The sequence below is a fragment of the Hemitrygon akajei genome, unplaced genomic scaffold (assembly GCF_048418815.1).
Source record: "Hemitrygon akajei unplaced genomic scaffold, sHemAka1.3 Scf000049, whole genome shotgun sequence".
In the NCBI taxonomy this organism is placed as follows: domain Eukaryota; kingdom Metazoa; phylum Chordata; class Chondrichthyes; order Myliobatiformes; family Dasyatidae; genus Hemitrygon; species Hemitrygon akajei.
The window spans coordinates 1,962,549-1,984,549 of NW_027331935.1; the positions used below are offsets into that span (position 1 = coordinate 1,962,549).

A 22,001-nucleotide genomic window follows, 5' to 3' on the forward strand; every position below is an offset into this window, starting at 1 on the left:
AATTCCAGATCATCCAGGATTTGGAGGGGATGATAGATATGACATGAAGAGAGGTGAGTTACACCCAAGGTGCAACACACAGGAAAGTAAGTGAGAGTCAGGAAGGGAATAGAGGTGAAATAGCCATTGCAGAGTACTCTTGTGGAAATCAAACACAACAGCAGGTGGACCACTTCAGAAACGGTTGGGCTGTACTACCTGGCAGAGGAAAGTCAAAGGGCTGATAGGGGATTTGTTAGTTAGGGGAACAGAACAAGAGGGGACTAATATCCTAGTGGTAAGGCTTGCTAGGCTAGTGTGTGTGTGTGTGTGGGGGGGGGTGTGATGGGGTTAAAATAAGTTGTAGGGGGAATGGGAACCAAATGACAGAACAGATAGTGGAGAGGGTGATTTGAATTGAATTCGCTTTATTACATACATCCTTCATATAGATGAGGAGTAGAAATCTTTATGTTACGTCTGTCTAAATGCGCAATGTGTAATTTATAATAAATAGCTTGTACTTAGAACTGTCAATGTAACATCGAAATCAATTAATCAGTCTGATGGCCTGGTAGAAGATGATGTCCTGGAGCCTGCTGGTCCTTTTGCTGTGTTACCGTTTCCTGGATGGTAACAGCAGGAACAATTTGACGTTGTAGTTAGTTGACTCCCCAATATCCTTTAGTCCCCTTTTATACACCAGTCTCTGTAAATATCCTGAATAGTGGGAAGTCCACATCTACAGATGGGCTGTGCTATCCGCACCAATCTCTGCAGGTTCCTGCGATTAAGGGAAGTACAGTTCCCATACCAGGCATTGATGTGGTCAGTCAGGATACTCTCAATTGTGTCCCTGCAGAATGTTCTGAGGATTTGGGGCTGCATCCCAAAATTCTTCGACCATCTCAGGTGAAAGAATTGCTGTTGTGCTTTTTTTCACAACACAGCGGTATGTACAGACCATGTGATATCTTTGGTGATGTTTCTGCCAAGGAACTTAAAGCTGTTCACCCTCTCAACCCCAGATCCATTGATATCTTGATATCAATATGGGTTAGCCTGTCTCCAATCCTCCTGTCATCCACAATCAGCTCCTTTGTTTTTCTGACAATAAGGGAGGGTTTGTTTTCTTGACACCAGTCAGATGTTGTTCAGACCTCAGACAGAGTCAGCAATCAAATGGTTGAGCATGGTGCGATGAATGTGCTGAGCTGTGTATATCACAATGCAAGAAGCATCGTAGGAAAGCCGGATGAGCTCAGGACAGGGAATTATGATATTGTAGCCATTACTGGGACTTGTTTACTCCCAAAAGTCTGAGGGATTTAGAGGAACAAACTTGTAGAGAGATGGCAGACCATGCCAAGAAACAAAGGTTGATTTATAAGTGATTTTAACTTTCCATATATTGTCTGGGACTCCCATACTGTGAAAGGAATAGATGGGGTAGAGTTTGTCAAATGTGTCCTTAATCAGTACGTAGAACACCCGGTGTAGAAGTGTGCAATAAACCGTTAGGAAGTGATCCAGGGTGACAGAAATTAGTGATCATAATCCATGAAATTCAAAGTAAAGGTGGAAAAAGAGAGGTCTGGACCACGGGTTGAGATTCTAAATTGGAGAAAGGTCAATTTTGATGGTATCAGAAAGGATCTGACAAGTGTGGTTTGGGACAGGCTGTTTTCTGGCCAAGGAGTACTTGTAAGTGGGAGGCCTTCAGATGTGAAATTTTGAGGGTGTAGAGTTTGTATGTGACTGCCAAAATAAAAGTTGAAAGGTAACTGGTTCAGAGAACCTTTCAGGAGATACTGAGGACCGGGAGATTTTGGTCCTCTAAATGCCACAGACTTTTGGGTGCTACCAAGACTCATTAATGAATACCATATCATAATCCCATGCCCTGAGCTCATCTGGCTTTTTTTTTTAGTCATCTTCTATTGGTTTCTAAAAGCTTCCAAATAGTTTTTCTTCTATATTTTGCCCTCTCTTTGGCTTTTATGTTGGCTTTGGCTTCTCAGTTTAGCTATGGTTTTGTCCTCCTGCCTGTCCAATGCTTCCATTTCATTGGGATGTATGAATCACTCAGCTCCCGAATTGCTCCCAGAAACTCCGGTCATTGCTGCTCTGTTGTCACTCCTACCTTTCCCTTCCAAACAAGTTTGGCCAGCTTCTCTGACATAGAAACATGGAGAAGTTTAGTATGGAAACAGGCTATTTGGCCCATCTAGTCAATGCTGAAAAAACATTTAAGCTGTCTAATGCAACTACCTGCACTGGGACCATCGCCCTCCATAACCCTACCATCTAGGCTTCCCTCCAAACTTCTTTTAAATGGTGAAACCGAGCTCATATTCACCTCTTGTGCTGACATCTCATTCCACAGTCTCACATCCATTTCAGTAAAGAGTTTTTCCACATGTTTCTGTTAAATTTTCACCTTTCCCACTTACCCATGATCCTCTGGTTGTCATTGCCAACCTCAGTGGAAAAAGCTGCTTGCATTTACCCTATCTATACCCTCGTAATTTTGTATACTTCCAACAAATCCTCAAAACAATGTATACTTTCCTTATAATTAGATTATATTCAGAGCCTTTTTTTAAATGTATAAGATGATGCAGGGCATTGATGATGTGGATATCCAGAGTTTTATTCCCAAGGCTGAAATGGCTAATGCGAGGGACCATAGTTTTAAGGTGTTTTGAAATAGATTCCGAGGGGATGTCAGAGGTAAGCTTTTTACACAGAGAGTGGTGGGTGTGTGGAATGCACTGAGTACCGGCTATTTGTGTGAGAGTGTTTCAGTGACTGTGGGGCCAGGCACCTATGCAACTCAGTGGGAACAGGGAATGGAGACAGTCAAACTGAGCCAGGTCACAGATTGTAAATGGCAGAAATGCCCCGTTCTTATAGAGGAAGGAAGAGCATCAGAGAATTTGAGGGCCATTCCAGATACCAGCTCTGTGCCCAGTTAGAAGATGATTTCTGTCTCCAGCTTGGGTTGAACTTCATTGTAACAGTTTAATGCCAGATGACACCTTGATAACCCAAGCGTTCTCACTGAAATGATGCCCTTCACCCATTGATGGATTTGTAAATGCTTTTTACAGGTTAAAAATGACAAGGAACTTGTCTAGGGGAATCTCGAACACAACACACCAGTTTTGTTGTCTCTGTCCAGATATTTAAGAAGTGGAGCAAGGGATTCACTCGATCATCCTTCCTGCTCAGACTGTGGGGAGGGATTTGCTCAATTATCTAACTGACTGGCATGCCCATCATCTTACACAAGGGGGAACTCATTCATCAGCTCAGACAGCGGGAATGGATTCACTTGGTCATCACAACTGAAGGTGCATCAGCAAGTTCACACTCGGACAAGTCCATTCACCTGTTCTGTGTGTGAGAAGGGATTCAGACGGTTTTCCCACCTGTGGACACACCAGTCAGTTCACACTGGGCAGAGGCTGGTCATCTGCTGAAGTTATAGGGAAGAATTCACTTGGTCATCTGACCTAATGGCTCACCAGCGAATTCACACCAGGGAGCGGCCATTCACCTGCTCAGACTGTGTGAAGGGATTCACTAAAGCATCTAAACTTAAGGTACATCAGCGAGTTCACACTGGAGAGAGGCCGTTTACCTGCTCAGACTGTGGGAAGGGATTCACTTTCTCGTCTCAACTGAAGGTACATCAGAGAGTTCACACTGGAGAGAGGCCGTTCACCTGCTCAGACTGTGGGAAGAAATTCAGTTGCTCATCTCAACTGAAGGTACATCAACGAGTCCACACTGGGGAGAGACCATTCACCTGCTCAGACTGCGGGAAGGGATTCACTCTGTCATCTAAACTGAAGGTACATCAGAGACTTCACACTGGAGAGAGGCCGTTCACCTGCTCAAACTGTGGGATGGGATTCACTTGCTCATCTAATCTGAAGGTACACCAGTCTGTTCACACGAGAGAGAGACCGTTTGCATGCTCAGACTGTGGGAAGGGATTCACTCAGTCATCTAAACTGAAGATACATCAGAGAGTTCACACTGGAGAGAGGCCATTCACCTGCTCAGACTGTGGGAAGGGATTCGCTCGGTCATCTCAAGTGAAGGTACATCAGAGAGTTCACACTGGAGAAAGGCCATTCACTTGCTCAGACTGTGGGAAGGGATTCACTCAGTCATCCACCTTAATTGCTCACCAGCGAGTTCACAACAGGGAGTGGCTGTTCACCTGCTCGGACTGTGGGAAGGGATTCACTTCATCATCTCAACTGAAGGTACATCAGCGAGTTCACACTGGGGAGAGGCCATTCACCTGCTCAGAGTGTGGGAAAGGATTCAGTCAGTCATCCAACCTACAAGCACACAAGTCAGTTCACACAGGGGAGAGGCCATTCACCTGCTCAGTGTGTGGGAAGGGATTCACTCGGTCATATAAACTGAAGGTACATCAGCGAGTTCACACTGGAGAGAGGCCGTTCACCTGCTCTGACTGTGGGAAGGGATTCATTCAGTCATCCACCCTAATAGAACACCAGCGAGTTCACACTGGGGAGAGACCATTCACCTGCACGGACTGTGGGAAGGGATTCACTTCGTCATCTCAACTGAAGGAACATCATCGAGTTCACACTGGGGAGAAGCCATTCACCTGCTCAGAGTGTGGGAAAGGATTCACTCAGTCATCCCACCTGCAAGCGCACCGGTCAGTTCACACTGGGGAGAGACCGTACACCTGCTTAGACTGTGGGAAGGGATTTGCTTCGTCATCTCAACTACAGAGACACCAGCGAGTTCACACTGGGTAGAGTCCTTTCTCCTGCTGTGAATGTGGAAAGGGATTCACTCAGTCATCTAACCTTATGTAACTCTCACTTCGCCTGGCAGCTTAATATAGGGGGTGTTCATGCCACCCCCCCCCCCCCCCCAGCACGGCCAAACTTAAGAAATCTCGTTTGGGTGGATGCTGCGCGATCTGTCCCTTGTTACAGATCAGTACCCCGAAATAACAAACAATACACAATATGTCATTAAAGAACTGGGCTCTATAATTCTTACTTTCACTATAGGGTTAGTAAAGAAAAAATAAGGGCCCATTTTCTCCATTTGTGTCTTCTCATCTGTCCCGGCAAGCGACCGTGAAAATCTCTCTTCCAGACTCAATGAAAGAACATTACTCTCATTGGATAGCATCGCACTCCAAAACCCTTTTATCTCTGCTACAGAGAAACCATTACCTCAGCAGTGAAACATTACAGAGAGGCCATTACATTAGCAGTGAAACATTGCCGCATGTTACACTTGTGGCACACTGGTGGGTTCACACTGGGGAGAAAGTTTCAATGAGCTGCATGCTGGATATTTGTCCATCACCGTTGCTGAATGCAATTTCGAGAGTGACTGTCGGTGCTGAACTCTGCAATTATTGCTGCTGCTCACCACACCCAGTTCTGCACCCTGGTCACTGGGCATGGTAGGAGTTCCTTCTGCTGCATATTCACCTTTAATGGGACTGGATCTGTGACAAATAAATCAGTTCTATTTTAAACTCTCCGGTATTTAGTGAATTTATAACGCACCTAGTGTACAGTAGAGAGTTAACTCATGCTGGCTGGACCCTGCCAATGATACTGTTTGCAACAGTCCTTTTACATCTTCCCCTGTTGTTCATCTCTCACTCTCCATTCACTCCATTCTCATCTCCCTCACTCTCCACTCACTCTGTGGGTGAAGAGGTTTCCCTTGAATTTTCTGCAGACTGAAGAATTCGAACTGACTGCAGTTCTGTCTGAGATGTTCTTCGCCCCTCAAATCTCTGGGCTGAGGAAGAATGGCATTGGTTGTTAACCCTATTCAGGGCTCATTTCCACATTATGGGTCATTTTGCCTGCTTCTAAAGGGTTGTTAGAAAACGCCACTGTCCTCTAAACACTGAAAGCAGAATGGGAAACCATTAGTTGGGTGTTCAACGGAGCAGGGTCAAAAACCAGAGGCGGGTCCTCACAGGGCATTGTTTGAGGTGCTGAACGATGGTCGGAGTAAGAACGTATGATGAGGAGAAGGGAATCAGCAACAGGGTGTGGCAACGAATGACAGATTAGCAACATTTGGAAGATGACAGAGAAAATAATTCAGTTATCTGACTGATGACACAAACAATTCCTGTTGTGAGGTGCTGCACTGGTGGAGGAATGTGTGTGTGTTGGGAATGGTTTTGTCTATTGAGGGAGTTGTTCCTGCTTGTTTATCCTGTAATATTATATCCAGATGGTTATTATAGATTGTCCTATCTGATATAATGTATTGATTATCATATAATTTGTAAGATTTTGACTCTAAACGTGGATCAGGCTTGAACTTACGGTGCCTCGATGAAGTGATGGAGGGCATTCATGCGTTTGTATTTTGAAGCAAGGTTTTGGTGAATCATATTTGCCACTGATTGTACCTTTGTAAGTAATCAGATTGAATTAAACTGCTGTAGGGTCCTGAAATGTGTTGGATTGTGTCTGATTTCTCTTGGCATTTTCTACACAGACAGACAGACAGACAGACATACTTTATTGATCCCGAGGGAAATCGGGTTTCGTTACAGTCACACCAACCAAGAATAGTGTAGAAATTGGTGCCTTATTGTTTGTATTTCATGTACTTTCGATTTTTCTTTCCTTTTGTTGACCACATTGATGTGTATTTCTGCAAGGGACCCCTTGTCAGGTGATTTTTGATAGGTCATGACCATTGCATCTGTTATCTCTTCAGCAACCTCTCTCAGGTGTTACGAATCCCTCGGTTTCCTTTGCTGTGGACTGTCACTTTAAGAAAGTTCCTGAGTGAGGCGGGACTAACAGTGACGTCAGCCGGCAGCTTTCTCAGCTCGGAGAGAGAGAAAGATAGAGATTTAGAGAGTCCGATATATATGGATAGATATCACACACACACACACACACGCACACACGCACGCACGCACGCGCACACACACACACACACACACACACACACACAGTCGGAACGAGGGAGACAGAACAGCTACTCTCGTAGTCTGAGTAAGACTTTTATTTAAGAACTGCCAGGGCAAAGTTTGCTCCAGAATGTGTGTCTGTCACTTCGTATAATCCAAAGGAGTAGATTTAGGAATGTAATGTGGGACCACTTGAAGTTAACCCTTACCTGGATATGTTATGTGGTACTCACTTGAAGACGGCATTCGTCTGATATATCGAACTGGATTTTGAATCGATTCAACGGACAAGATCTTGGACGACGGTTTGCGTTTACCTGTGGAATTCGACATAATTGCCTTCTCTCTACAATTATCCTGGACTACAAGTATCTTTCTCTGATCATTTATTCCTCCGATTACTGAAGTTTCCTACGTTACCATCTCCAGACTCTAAGCCTTGATCCCCCAGGCTCGATAGTTTAGGAGTTATATTTACCCATATTTATACGCAAAACACTGTTAACTTTTGCTTAATTTGTTTAACTTACAATATTATAAATAGTTACTAATAAAGATAATGGTTTTAACATCAAAACCGGACTCCCGTGTGATCTGTATTGCTGCTGGTTTGGTTCTAAAACGTTACATATGACTCTGGGATATGCTCCATCTAGTTCAGGTGACTTATCCACTTAAAGAACCTGAGTTTGCCTCGCACGTTTTCCTTTGTAATAACAATGACATTCACTCCTGCTCCCTGACTCTCACGGATCTCTGGCACACTGCTGTGTCTTCCACAGAGAAGACAGATGCAAAGTACCTATCAAGTTCATCTACCATCTCTTCCCCATTTCTACCTCATGAGCATCATTTTCCAGAGGTCCGAAATAAACTATCGCCTCCCTTTCACATTTTTATAATGGTGCATATAATTGTCTAGTTTGCTCTGATATTTCACCTTTCCCCTTCATATAGATTTTTGCAGTTGCCTGTTGTTGGATTTTCAAAGCTACCCAATTATCTAACTTCCTACTCACTATTGCTACCTGAAGTCCATAACTTCCTTTGTCAGCCACGGTAGCCTAGCCCCGCCATTTGTGAACTACTACTGTGGGACATTATGACCTATTCTGTACATTATGAACTATTCCCAGAAACGTCAGCCACTTCTGCTTTGACGTCATCCCCACCAGTATCCTTCTCAAATCCACCTGGGGAATCACCTCTCCCATGCCTCTGTATTTCCCTTCATTCCATTGTGATACTATGAATGTGACCTATGCTTCTCCCTCACAGATTGCAGTAGGAATTCAATCATTATGGTCACTGCCTTCTGATGGTTCCTTTACATTAACCTCCCTAATAAGAGCTGAGTTATTGCACAACACCCAATCTAAGATAGCAGTTCCCCGAGTAGGCTCAACAATCAGTTGCTCTAAAAATCCATTTCGTAAGCATTCAATACATTCCCTCTCTTGTGATCTAACACCAATCTGACTTTCCCAATTCTCCTGCAGATGGAAGCCACCCACTGCTTTTACAAAGGAGAGAACGTGTTTTGGAAGCTGAAAAGCCTGAAAGTGAACACACCAGGGAGCGGAAAGAGGAAGCTGAAGAGATTGTGAAGGCATTAGAGTCATAGAATACTACAGCACAGAAAAATCTTGTCCGTGCTAAAGCATTAATCTGCCGAGTTCCAACAACTTCCAACTGGACCATAGCCCTCCATATACTTTTCATCCATGGACATAGGCAAACTTCTCTTAAAGGTTGAAATCGTCCCTGCCACTTGCTCTGGCAGCTCGTTGCACACTCTCCCCGACTCTGAATGAAGAAGCTCCCCCTAAGTTTTCTCTTAAAGTAATGAGTAATGATCTATCACGAATCACTAGATTTTGGAACGGTTCTGGCAAACTGGAAAGTTGAAACCACACTCCACTCTTTAAGAAGTGAGAGAGGGCAGAAGAAAATTATAGGACAGTTAGTCTGACCTCAGTGGTCAGGAATATGTTGGAGTGTATTAAGGGTGAGTGTTTTTGGGTACTGTAATTGGGGACGCATGATGACGTAGGCCAAAGTCAGCAGGATACCTTTAAAGGAAATTGTGTCTGACAAATCACTTGCAATACTTTGAGGAAGCAACAGGCAAGATAGATAAAGCAGAAGCAGTGGATGTATTTTGCTTGGATTTTCGGATGATGAGTTCATGAATCACTTGCTTCTGGCATGGTCCCGGAGGACAGGAAGATTGCAAATGACAATCGACTATTTGAGAAGGGAGGAAGGCAAAGGAAAGCAAATTATAGTCCAGTTAGCCTCACCTCATGCTGGGGAAGTGTTTGAGTCTATTATTAGAGATGAGGTTTTGGGGTACTCGGAGACTAATGATAAAATAAGTCAAAGCCAGCATAGCTTCTGTACAGGGAAATCTTGCCTGCCAAATCTGTTAGAGTTCTTCGAGGAAGTCATAAGCAGGATGGACAACCGAGAGGCAGTGGATATAATTTACTTGGGTTTTCAGAAGGCATCTGATAAGGTGTCACACATGAGACTGTTTAACAGGATAAAAATCAGTAGATATACTGGCATGGATGGGAGGAATGGCTAACAGTCAAGAGGGAGCGAGTGGGAATTAAAGGAGCCTTTTCTGGTTGGCTAGCAGTGACTAGTGGTCTTCATGGGGCAGTAGTCTGTCCGCTGCTTTTCAAATTATTTGTCAATGATTTGGATAATGGAATTGCTGGCTTTGTGTCAAGGTATGCGGATGATTCAAAGATAGATGGAGGCGCTATTAGTGCTGGGGAAGCAATGCGACTGCAGCAGGACAGACAAATTTGAAGAATGGGCAAAAACTGAGAGAGGGGGAGTAGTGAAGGAAGAAACTTCTTGGGATACAATGACAGACAGACAGACAGACATACTTTATTGATCCTGAGGGAAATTTGGTTTTGTTACAGTCGCACCAACCAAGAATAGTGTAGAAATATAGCAATATAAAATCATAAATATTTAAATAATAATAAGTAAATTATGCCAAGTGGAAATTAGTCCAACACCAGCCTATTGGCTCAGGGTGTCTGACACTCCGAGGGAGGTGTTGTAAAGTTTGATAGGCACAGGTAGGAATGACTTCCTATGACACTCAGTGTTGCATCTCGGTGGAATGAGTCTCTGGCTAAATGTACTCCTGTGCTTAACCAGTACATTATGGAGTGGATGGGAGACATTGTCCAAGATGGCATGCAACTTGGACAGCATCCTCCTTTCAGACTCCACTATCAGAGAGTCCAGTTCCATCCCCACAACATAACTGGCTTTACGAATGAGTTTGTTAATTTTGTTGGTGTCTGCTACCCTCAGCCTGCTGCCCCAGCACACAACAGCAAACAGGATAGCACTGGCCACCACAGACTCGTAGAACATCCTCGGCATCGTCCGGCAGATGTTAAAGGACCTCAGTCTCCTCATGATATAGAGACGGCTCTGACCCTTCTTGTAGACAGCCTCAGTGTTCTTTGACCAGTCCAGTTTATTTTCAATTCATATCCCCAGGTATTTGTAACCCTCCACCATGTCCACACTGACCCCTTGAATGGAAACAAGGGTCACCGGTGCCTTAGCTCTCCTCAGGTCCACCACCAGCTCCTTAGTCTTTTTCACTTTAAGCTGTAGATGATTCTGTTCACACCATGTGACAAAGTTTCCCACCGTAGCCCTGTACTCAGCCTCATCTGCGGTGCTGATGCATCCAACTATGGCAGAGTCATCAGAAAACTTCTGAAAATTTCCTTAACGATTCTCGAAAGATCATTGCTAATGCATTCATATCTCTTCAGCCATCTCTGGTTGGAGTACCACCTGGTCCAGGTGACCTATTTACCTTCAGACCATCTGTTTCCCAAGAACCATCTCCCAGGTAACATAACTTTAAACATTCTGACCACTAACATTTGGGACTTCCATATTCCTGCAAGTGTCTTCGACAGATAAGAGTGATGCACAATACTTATTCAGTTCATCTGCCATCACCTTCCACCCCCACCCCATTACTACCTCTCCAGCATCATTTTTCAGAGGTTTGATATCCACTTCAGCCTCTCGTTTACACTATTACCTGAAGAAAAAATTGTTATCCCCTTTAATATTGCTGCCTAGCTCATCGATGTATTCCATCTTTTCCTTCTTAATTATTTTAGTTGCATTCTGTTTGTTCTTAAAAGCTTCCCAATCATCTAGCTTCCTAGTAATTTTTGCTCTAAGCCATCTCTTTGGTTTTTATGTTGTCTTTGGTTTCTCTTAACAGCCACAGTTTTGTCACCTTACCTTTACAATACTACTTCCTCTTTGTGATGTGTATATCCTTGCCTTCTGAATTACTTCCAGAAATTCCAACCATTGCTGCTCTGTTTTCAACCTTGCCTGTGTTCTTTTCAAATCAATTTTGACCATTTTTTCTCTCATGCCTCTCTAATTCTCTGTATTCCACATCTGACTTTAGCTTCTCCTTCTCTAATGTCGGGGAAATTTGATCACATTAAGATCCCTTGCCCCTGAGGGTTCTTTGAACCTGAGTGACCTAATTAATTCCAGTTCATTACAACACACAATCCAGAATAGCTGATCCCCAAGTGGGTTCAACCATGGGCTGCTCCAAAAAGCATCTCGTAGGCATTCTAGGAGTACTTCCTCTTGAGACCAACACCATCCTAATTTTCCGAATCACCTACATGACAATCCCCCATAACATTGCCCTTTTGACACGCATTTTCTATCTCCCATTCTGATTTGTGGACCACATACTTACTACTGTTTGGAGGTCTCTATACAATTCCCATCAGGGATTTTTTTTTTACATTTGCTGTTTCTTAATTCTACCCACAGATTCTACAACTCCCAACACTATGCCATCTCTTTCTAATGATTTTATTGAATATTTTAACAACAGGGCCACACAACCCCATGGCCAGCTTGTTCCTGGCTTGTTCTTTCAAGAAACATGTAAGTATCTGGGAAACAAGAGGACCTGAAGATGCTAGAAATCTCGAGTAATACACACAAAGTGCTGGAGGGGCTCAGCATGTCAGGCAGCATCTAAGGATGGGAATCAAATTTTTGGGCCAAGACCCCTTATCAGGACTTTTGATACCCACGTATCTGGAATATCAAGAAGCAAAGAAAATAGGAAGTAGTGCAAAATAGGAAAACCTTTGAAAAATTTAGTTCAAGGCTTTAAAAAAACCTGTCAGAGCTCAATAGTTAACAAACACAACAAAGGCAATAAACACTTCCATCAACACTGACATTGAGTTATTTTTTACAAAGATATCTTGGTCCCATTTCAATCAGTAGAATTTACAAAGATAAATAAGAACTTTAGAAAACATTAGAAAAGACTATTTACACCCAAACCCACTTAGATTAACACCAGCTTGGACAGAACGAGGAAGAGATATAACACACATGATAAAAAATCACACAACAGTCAGATAAAACTAAGTATATATTTTCATCAAAAATGAACAGGATTCAGCACTCCATGTGTGTATATGCAATCGTGATAAGCAATACAGACCAGAAAACTTAAATGAAAGACCAACTCAGAAAAATGAATTACCACTATGGAAGAAAGCATTAACCATTGGAATGAGTATGACCCTCCATGGGAGACATCCCAACAATCTGAGCAGATCAGATGTTGACAAAGAAGCATCGAGCACTCCACTGAGAGTTCGAGACTTGTTCCCACAAACAGAGGGGTTCCTTGCAGAAATACAGGACAAGGTGGTTTACAAAATGAAAAAAAAATCAAAAATACATGAAATACAAATAAAAAAACAAAGCAGTAAGTGCAGAAAATGCCAAGAGAAACCAGACACAATCCAACACATTCCAGGATTCTGCAGTAGTTGAACTCAATCTGATCACTTGTGCAGGTACAATGAAGTTCTAAATATCATTCACCAACATCTTGCTTTAAAATACAAACTCATCAATGACCTCCATCACTTCATCAAGGCACCATAAATTCAAGCCTGATCCAGTTTTAGAGTTAAAATCTAACATTATATGATAATCAATACATTATGTCAGATAGGACAATTCATAACAATTATCTGGATATAATATTACAGGATAAATAAGCAGGAACAAATCGCTCAATAGATAAAACCATTCCCAACACACAAATGTTCCTTGACCAGTGAAGCACCTCACCACAGCTATTGTTTGTATTATCAGACAACCAAAAGATTTTCTCTGCCAATCAGCTTCCAAATGTTGCTACTGTGTCATTCGTTGCCATGTCCTGCTGAATCCCTTCTCCTGATCATACATTCTTACACCAACCATCATCCAGAGCCCCAAACTCTGCCCTGTGCAGACCCGCCTCTGGCTTCTGACCCTGCTTCATTTCCCATTCTGCTTTCAGTCTTTGGAGGACAGTGGTGTTATCTTAAGAAGCAGGGAAAATTGCACATAATGTGGAAATGAGCCCTGAATAAGGAGATTAACTACGAATGGCATTCTTCCTCAGTCCAGAAATTAGAGGGCCAAGGGACATGTCAGACAGAACTGCAGTCAGCTCGACTTCTTCAGTCTGCAGAAAATTCAAGGGAAACCTCTTCACCCACAGAGTGGTGACTGTTTGGAACCCATCACAACAGGGAGAGCGAGAGGGGAACAACAGGGGAGGATTTAAAAGGACTGTCGTGGAACAGAATCCCCGGCAGTGTCCAGCCGGCCTGAGTTGACTCACACTAGGTGTGTTATAAATTCACTAAGTACTGGAGACAGAGTTTAAAATAAACTGATTTATTTGTCTCAGATCCAGAACATTAAACTCCAGTCCCATTAAAAGTGAATGTGCAGCAGAAGAAACTCCTCCCATGCCCAGTGACCAGGGTGCAGAACTGGGTGTGGTGAGCAGCAGCAATAATAGCAGAGTTCAGCACTGACAGTCACTCTTGAAATTGCATTCAGCAATGGTGATGGACAAATATCCAGCATGCAGCTTATTGAAACTTTCTCCCCAGTGTGAACCCGGTAGTGTGCCACAAGTGATAGATAGATAGATACTTTATTCATCCCCATGGGGAAATTCAACTTTTTTTCCAATGTCCCATACACTTGTTGTAGCAAAACTAATAACATACAATACTTAACTCAGTAAAAAAATATGATATGCATCTAAATCACTATCTCAAAAAGCATTAATAATAGCTTTTAAAAAGTTCTTAAGTCCTGGCGGTTGAATTGTAAAGCCTGATGGCATTGGGAAGTATTGACCTCTTCATCCTGTCTGAGGAGCATTGCATCGATAGTAACCTGTCGCTGAAACTGCTTCTCTGTCTCTGGATGGTGCTATGTAGAGGATGTTCAGAGTTTTCCATAATTGACCGTAGCCTACTCAGCGCCCTTCGCTCAGCTACCGATGTTAAACTCTCCAGTACTTTGCCCACGACAGAGCCCGCCTTCCTTACCAGTTTATTAAGACGTGAGGCGTCCCTCTTCTTAATGCTTCCTCCCCAACACGCCACCACAAAGACTCTGTAATGATTCACTGCTGAGGTAAAGGTTTATATGTAGCAGCATTGTTTAGGTTACAACGGGCGATAAAAGGGTTTGGAGTGCAAGGCTATCCAATGACAGCAATGTTCTTTCTTGTGAGTCTGAAAGAGAGATTTTCGTGGTCTTTTGATGGGGAGAGATGAGAAAACTCGAATGGTGAGAGTGAGCCCTTTTTCTTTTCTTTTGGTCTATTTCACTAACTATATAGTCAAAGTAAGAATTATAAAGCTCAATTGTTTAATCACATATTGTGTACCATTTGTTATTTCGGGGTACTGATTTGTAACAGGGGTCATCACATAGCACCCACCCAAACGAGATTCCTTACATTTGGCTGGGCCAGGGGTCTATCACCCCCTATATAAATCTGCTAGCCAAAGCAAGAGTTACATGAGGTTTAATGACTGAGTAAATTGCTTCCCACATTCACAGCAGGTGAACGGCCTCTCACCAGTGTGAACTCAATGATGCACATTTGGTTTATTTGTCTGAAAGAATCTCTTCCGAAAGTCTGAGCTGGTGATCGGCCTCTACCCAGTGTGAAATTGCTGGTGTCTCCATAGTTAAGATGACCGACTGAATCCTTTCCCACAGTCTCAGCATATGAATGGCCTCTCCCCAGTGTGAACTCGCTGATGTACCTTCAGCTTAGATGAACAAGTGAATCCCTTCCCACAGTCTGAGCAGGTAAATGGCCTCTCTCCAGTGTGAACTCGCTGATGTAACTTCAGTTTAGATGAACAAGTGAATCCCTTCCCACAGTCCAAGCAGGTGAATGGCCTCTCCCCAGTGTGAACTGACTGGTGTGCCTTTAGTGTGTATGACTGAGTGAATCCCTTCCCACAGTCTGAGCAGGTGAAAGGCCTCTCCCCAGTGTGAACTGACTGGTGCCTCAGTAGCTGCGATGACAAAGTGAATCCCTTCCCACAGTCTGAGCAGGTGAACGGCCTCTCCCCAGTGTGAACTCTCTGATGGACCTTTAGTTGGGATGAGCAAGTGAATCCCTTCCCACAATCTGAGCAGGTGAATGGCCTCTCCCCAGTGTGAACTCTCTGATGTACCATCAGTTTAAATGAGCAAGTGAATCCTTTCCCACAGTCCGAGCAATTGAACGGCTGCTCCCCAGTGTGAACTCTCTGATGTACCTTCAGTTGGGATGAGCAAGTGAATCCTTTCCCACAGTCCAAGCAGGTGAATGGTCGCTCCCCGGTGTGAACTCGTCGATGTACCTTCAGTTGGGATGAGCAAGTGAATCCTTTCCCACAGTCCAAGCAGGTGAAAGGCCACTCCCCGGTGTGAACTCGTTGGTGTACCAGTAGTTCGGATGACCGAGTGAATCCCTTCCCACAATCTGAGCAGGTGAACGGCCTCTCCCCAGTGTGAACTCGCTGGTGTACCAGTAGTTCGGATGACCGAGTGAATCCTTTCCCACAGACGGAGCAGGTGAATGGTCTCTCACCTGTGTGACCTCTCTGATGTACCTTCAGTTGGGATGAGCAAGTGAATCCCTTCCCACAGTCCGAGCAGGTGAATGGCCTCTCCCCAGTGTGAACTCGCTGATGTACCTTCAGTTTAGGTGACTGAGTGAATCCCTTCCCACAGTCTGAGCAGGTGAATGGCCACTCCCCAGTGTGAACTCGCTGGTGTAGCTTCAGTTGGGATGAGCAAGTGAATGTCTTCCCACAGTCCAAGCAGGTGAACGGCCTCTCCCCAGTGTGAACTCGCTGATGTACCATCAGTTTAGATGAACAAGTGAATCCCTTCCAACAGACTGAGCAGGTGAATGGCCGCTCCCCAGTGTGAACTCTCTGATGCACCTTCAGTTGGGATGATTCATTGAATCCCTTCCCACAGTCCGAGCAGGAGAATGGCCTCTCGCCAGTGTGAACTCGCTGATGTACCTTCAGTTTAGATGACCGAATGAATCCCTTCCCACATTCTGAGCAGGTGAACGGCCGCTCCGCTGTGTGAACTCGCTGGTGAGCCATTAGTCAGATGACTGAGTGAATCCTTCCCCACAAATTCAGCAGGTGACCAGCCTCTGTGCAGTGTGAACTGACTGGTGTGTCCACAGGTGGGATGACCGACTGAGTCCCTTCTCACACACAGAATAGCTGAATAGCTTTGCCCAGTGTGAACTCGCTGATGTACCTTCAGTTGAGATGACCAAGTGAATCCCTCCACACTGTCTGAGCAGATGAACGGGTTCCCCCTGTGTAAAATGACTGGTATGTCAGTCAGTCAGATGATGGAGTATATCGCTCCACATATTCTGAGCAGGAAGGATGATCGATTGAATCCCTTGCTCCACTTCTTAAATATCTGGACAGAGACAGCAAAACTGGTGTGTTGTGTTCAAGATTCCTGCAGACAAATTCCTTTTCATTTTTAACCTGTAAAAAGATTTATAAAATCCATCAGTGGGTGTAGGACAACATTTCAGATAAAATCACTTGATTTGCTAAGGTGTGATCTGGCATCACACTGTTACAGTGAGTTTCAACCCAAGTTGGAGTGAGAAGTCATCTTCTAACTTGACACAATGCTGGTATCTCTGATGCTCTTCCTGTCTGTGTAAGAATGGGGCATTTCTGCCATCTCCAATATGTGACCTGGCTCAGTTTGTCTCTGTCCATTGGTATTCCCTGTTCCCACTGAGCTGCATGGGTGCCTGGCCCCACAGTAACTGAAACACTCTGGGAATAATACTCTGGCTATCCACATGATCAATGCCCCTCAACAGCTTACACACCTAAAAAAACTCTAAACATAAACAAGGAAATTATACATTGTTGTGAGGATTTGTTGGAAGTATACAAAATTATGAGGGTATGAGGGTAAATGCAAACAGGTTTTCCACTGAGGTTGGGTGGGATGAGAACCAGAGGATCATGGGTAAGAGGGAAGGTGAAAATTTAATGGAAACCTTTGGAAAAGATCTTTACTGAAATGGTCATGAGAGAGTGGTATGAGATGCCAGCACAAGTGGTGAAAATGAGCTTAATTTCACCATTTAAAAGAAGTTTGGATGGGAGCCTGGATGGTAGGGATATGGAGGGTGATGGTCCCGGTGCAGGTAGTTGCATAAGGCAGCTTAAATCTTTTTTCAGCATTGGCACAATGGGCCAAATAGCCTGTTTCCAAACTGAACTTCTCCATGATTCTATGACAGAGAAGCTGGCCAAACTTGTTTGGAAGGGAAAAGTTAGGACTGACATTGGATCAGCAATGGCTGGAGTTTCTGGGAGCAATGCAGGAACTGAGTGATCGATACATCCCAAAGAAGTGGAAGCATTGGAAATGCAGGATGACACAACAGTGGCTAAAATGAGAAGCCAAAGCCAACATAAAAGCCAACGAGAGGGCAAACAAAAGAGCAAAAACTATTGGGAAGCTTTTAGAAACCAACAGAAGACGACTAAAAAATAAGTCAAATGAACTGAGGACATGAAATTATGATATTATAGTCATCAATGAGTCTTGGTAGCACCCAACAGTCCGAGGCATTTAGAGGAACAACATATCTCTTGGAAACCAATGTTGCCTGCACCAATTACACTTCAACATTTATTTCAACAAGCACATACACACTCTACATTCCCAAAACTTCACCTGAACAACTGCCACTTACCAAGTACTCCTTTGCCAGAAAACAGCCTGTCCCAAGCCACACTTGTCAGATCCTTTCTGATACCATCAAAATTGACCTTTCTCCAACTTCGAATCTCAACCCATGGTCCAGACCTCTCTTTTTCCATATTTACTTGGAACCTCATGGCCTTATGATCACTAGATACAAAGTGTTCTCATACACTAATTTCTGTCACTAGCCCTGGATCATTTCCTAATAGCTTTTTGCATACTTCTATGTCTGGAATTCTATGTGCTGATTAAGGGCATATTTGATAAACTCTACCCCATTTAGTCCTTTTACATTATGGGAGTCTCAGTCAATATTTGGAAAGTTAAAATGACTTACTGAATCAACCTTTGTTTCTTGGCATAGTCGGTGATTTCTCTACAAATTTGTTCCTCTCAATCCCTCAGACTGTTGGGTGCAACCAAGTCCCAGTAATGGCTACAATATCATAATTCCCTGTCCTGAGCTCATCAGGCTTTCCTATGATAATTCTTGCATTGTGATATACACAGCTCAGGTCAGTCTTCACACCATGCTCAACCTCTTGATTGATGACTTTGTCTGAGGTCTGAACAACATCTGTCCGGTGTCAAAACAAACTCTCTGGGACAGCTTCTTCCACCAGTCTACCAGACTTTAATTCAATGCTGAAAGGATTGTATTTCTGTGTAACATTGACTGTGCTGTTGTACATACAATTTATTGTAAATTACTATAAATTGGACATTGCACATTTAGATGTAGATGCAACATAAAGATTTGTACTCCTCATGTATATGAAGGATATAAGTAAGAAAATCAATTCAATTCACCCTCTCCAGTATCTGTTCTGGCATTCTGGCCCATACCCCTTGAAACTTTAGTTTAACCTCTAACCTCCCCCCCCCCCCCCACTAGCAGTAGCAAGCCTCACCCCTAGGCTATTAGTCCCCTTCTAGTCCTGTTCCCCTCACTAACAAATCATGTATCACCACTTTGACATTCCACTGACAGCTAATTCCCTCCAACACTTTCTAAAGTGGTCCATCTATTGTTGTGGAGGATGGCCGCAAAAGTACTCTACGATGGCTATTTAACATTGTTCCCCTTCCTGACTTTCACCCAGTTTCCCGTGTCCTGCAACCTGGAACTTCTATCTCCTCTGGGTTTGATCGAGTTCATCTGCACTCTCACACAACCTATGTAGCAGGCCTATAGTGGATAATTAAGGATTTTCTCGTCAGAGCATTTGGACACCATCCATATGTGATTTGCTTGCTAAGCAATGCTTTAAACAGTCAAATTTCCAAATATCACTCCACTTCTTCCCACATGCAAATTTTCCAGCAACTTTTGCATCACTACAATACATGCAGGTAACACCAGTTTTTGTATTGTACATAAATATTCCCTCTGAACCCTCCCGCAGGTGATAGATGGTGGTGAATTCATTGATGGAAATGCCAATGAATGTGAAGGGAAGGGTCTGACTGACTGGAGTCTGGCACATTTGTGATGTGAAAGCTACATGATGCCCAGGGCAAAGGAGTTTGATATCATTATGTACCAAGAGGAAATGGGACAAAACATGTTCTCACAGGTAGAAAAGTCTAGAGCAAGAGGAAATAGAACAAGCAACACACACAAAATGCTGGAGGAACTCAGCAGGCCAGGCAAAATCTATGTAAAAGAGTACTAATGCTGAGTTCCTCTGGCATTTTGTGTGTGTTGCTTTGATTTCCAGCATCTGCAGATTTTCTCTTGTTTTTGATTATATAGGCATCCGCTAGTCTCATGAGACCATGGATTTGTGCCTTGGAAGGTTTCCAGGGTGCAGGCCTGGGCAGGGTTGTATGGGAGACCAGCAGCTGCCCATGCTGCAAGTCTCCCCTCTCCACGCCCCCGATGTTGTCCAAGGGAAGGGTATTAGGACCCATACAGCTTGGCACCGGTGTCGTCGCAGAGCAATGTGTTGTTAAGTGCATTGCTCAAGGACACAACGCGCTGCCTCAGCTGAGGGTTGAACTAGTGACCTTCAGATCACTTAGCCACGCGCCAAGTGGATAAGTGTTTGTAATTACAGGTAGAACAAAGGTGATTTTCTCAACTGGTGATGGAATCGATTTTGTTCCCTTTCTCCGAGTTCCCAATCCTTGCATTCAGATAGCTGGAACTCAGCTCTGTCTGACAGATCCATCGGCTCCCATTCCCTAATCAGCCGGAAGCTCCCCGGCAGCTGGAGAGATGGAAGAGGGCAGGACTGTTCCGGGATTGCGGAACTCACAGCAAATGTCCCGAGGTCGGAATTTAAGATTAAATCACGGAGAATCGCTCTTACCTGCTTCCGACATTTTCCGAGGCTTTTTGTGCACTGCGCGCATGCGTGATATCCGGAGACCGCTGCAGCCCTGACGCCTGCGCATTTGATCGGTGCTTCACGGGTAATCACGCTGCAGTTAAAAGTTTCTGCATGTACTGGTTCAATGTCCATACCTCAGCTTTTTTCTGTGTGTATAGAAAACTCAGCAGCTGTTTTAATGCAGAAAGCGGCTCCCATAAGAAGATAATCAATATCAATGTGTATCTAATGGCAAAGTAAAATCCTCTTACAAATGCAGAAATGCAGACAAGACATTCTGCAGTTGCTGGAAATACAGAGACGCACACACACAATGCTGGAGGAGCTCTGCAGTTCAGGCAGCAACTAAGCAGAGGAGTACACAGTCTAGGCATACTGAAGTGAGTCGGCCTAAACGTTGTCCATTTATTCCTCTCCACATTTGCTGCCTGATCTGTTGATTTCCACCAGTATTTTGCAGAAATTAACCACGTTTTCTCGGTCAACCGGTTTCCAAATGTTTCTAATCTTTCATTTTTAGCCACATCCTGCTGGTCTGATTCCTCCTCCTCCTCGTAAACTCCAGACCCCATCTCTCTCTGGAGCCCCAAAGCCCTGATTCAGTCTGGCAACTCTGGTTTCTGACTCTGCTCCATCGTAGCTCGTCTTCTGTCAGACTTTAGAGGTGCATTGTGTTACAAGACCGCGGGCTCGTTTGAAGACAGAGGCTGATCAGAGTCCTGACGAAGGGTCTCGGCCCGAAACGTCGACAGTGCTTCTCCGTATAGATGCTGCCTGGCCTGCTGTGTTCCACCAGCATTTTGTGTGTGTTGTTTGAGGTTCGTTCACTGTGAGAGGCGGGACTATGACGTCAGAGACAAGGGGCGGCAGCCTGCGAGAGAGAGAGACAGAGAGAGAGACAGAGAGAGAGACAGAGAGAGAGGGAGAGGGAGAGGGAGAGACTGAGACTGTTGGAACTTCAGCTTGTCACTGCTATGGGTTGGAGCTCTTCCATGCCCAGAAGGTCGGGTTGATCATCGGCACGCAGTGTACAACGGATGTGTGTCTGTCACTTCGTATAATCCATACGTGTGGATTTGTTGGAGTATCCCGTGGTATCACTTCTGTTGGCCCTTACCTGGAATCGGGGTGTTCTGTGGTAACCACTTGAAGACGATATTCCTGTCACTGTCACCTGGTGATATTTCGAAGTGGATTTCGGAACGAATCAACGGATAAGATCTTCGGCGACAGTTATTTCGTTTACCCAGCGTGGAATGTGTGTGGAATTCTGCGTAATTGCCTTCTCTCTACATGTTCGTGTGGATTTACAAATCTCTCCTCTCACTCACTTATTCCGTGGATTACTGAACTTTTCTACTTTACCATCGTAAGACTTTAAACATTGTTTCCCAAGCTTGATAGTTGATGGTGGAGGAAGGGAAGCCCCTTTGTTTAAAAAAGGAAGACATCTCCTTCGTCCTGGAACGAAAAGCCTCATCCTGAGAGCAGATGCGGCGGAGACGGAGGAATTGTTAGAAGGGGATAGCATT

The 22,001-nt window shown here is 44.1% G+C and overlaps 2 protein-coding genes across 2 annotated transcripts; one reads left to right on the forward strand and one right to left on the reverse strand.

The window, feature by feature from the left end:
* Positions 1–3,098: 3,098 nt before the first annotated feature.
* Positions 3,099–4,857, forward strand: LOC140721034 (uncharacterized). Its single transcript, XM_073035914.1, has one exon. The coding sequence runs from the start codon at positions 3,501–3,503 to the stop codon at positions 4,788–4,790; it is 1,290 nt and encodes a 429-aa protein (XP_072892015.1). The 5' UTR covers positions 3,099–3,500; the 3' UTR covers positions 4,791–4,857.
* Positions 4,858–12,407: 7,550 nt separating this feature from the next.
* On the reverse strand, positions 12,408–20,836 carry LOC140721047 (uncharacterized). The gene is made up of 2 exons (XM_073035925.1): positions 20,449–20,836; positions 12,408–16,884 (listed from the first exon to the last, which is right to left on the reverse strand). Exon 2 carries the CDS (start codon positions 16,477–16,479, stop codon positions 15,088–15,090), a length of 1,392 nt encoding a protein of 463 aa, XP_072892026.1. The 5' UTR covers positions 16,480–16,884; positions 20,449–20,836; the 3' UTR covers positions 12,408–15,087.
* Between the last annotated feature and the right edge of the window lie 1,165 nt (positions 20,837–22,001).

What these genes read in the sequence shown, in the direction of transcription:
- LOC140721034 (XM_073035914.1), top strand. Translation starts at nt 3,501, where the DNA reads ATGGCTCACCAGCGAATTCACACCAGGGAGCGGCCATTCACCTGCTCA.
- LOC140721047 (XM_073035925.1), bottom strand. Translation starts at nt 16,479, where the DNA reads ATGGCTCACCAGCGAGTTCACACAGCGGAGCGGCCGTTCACCTGCTCA.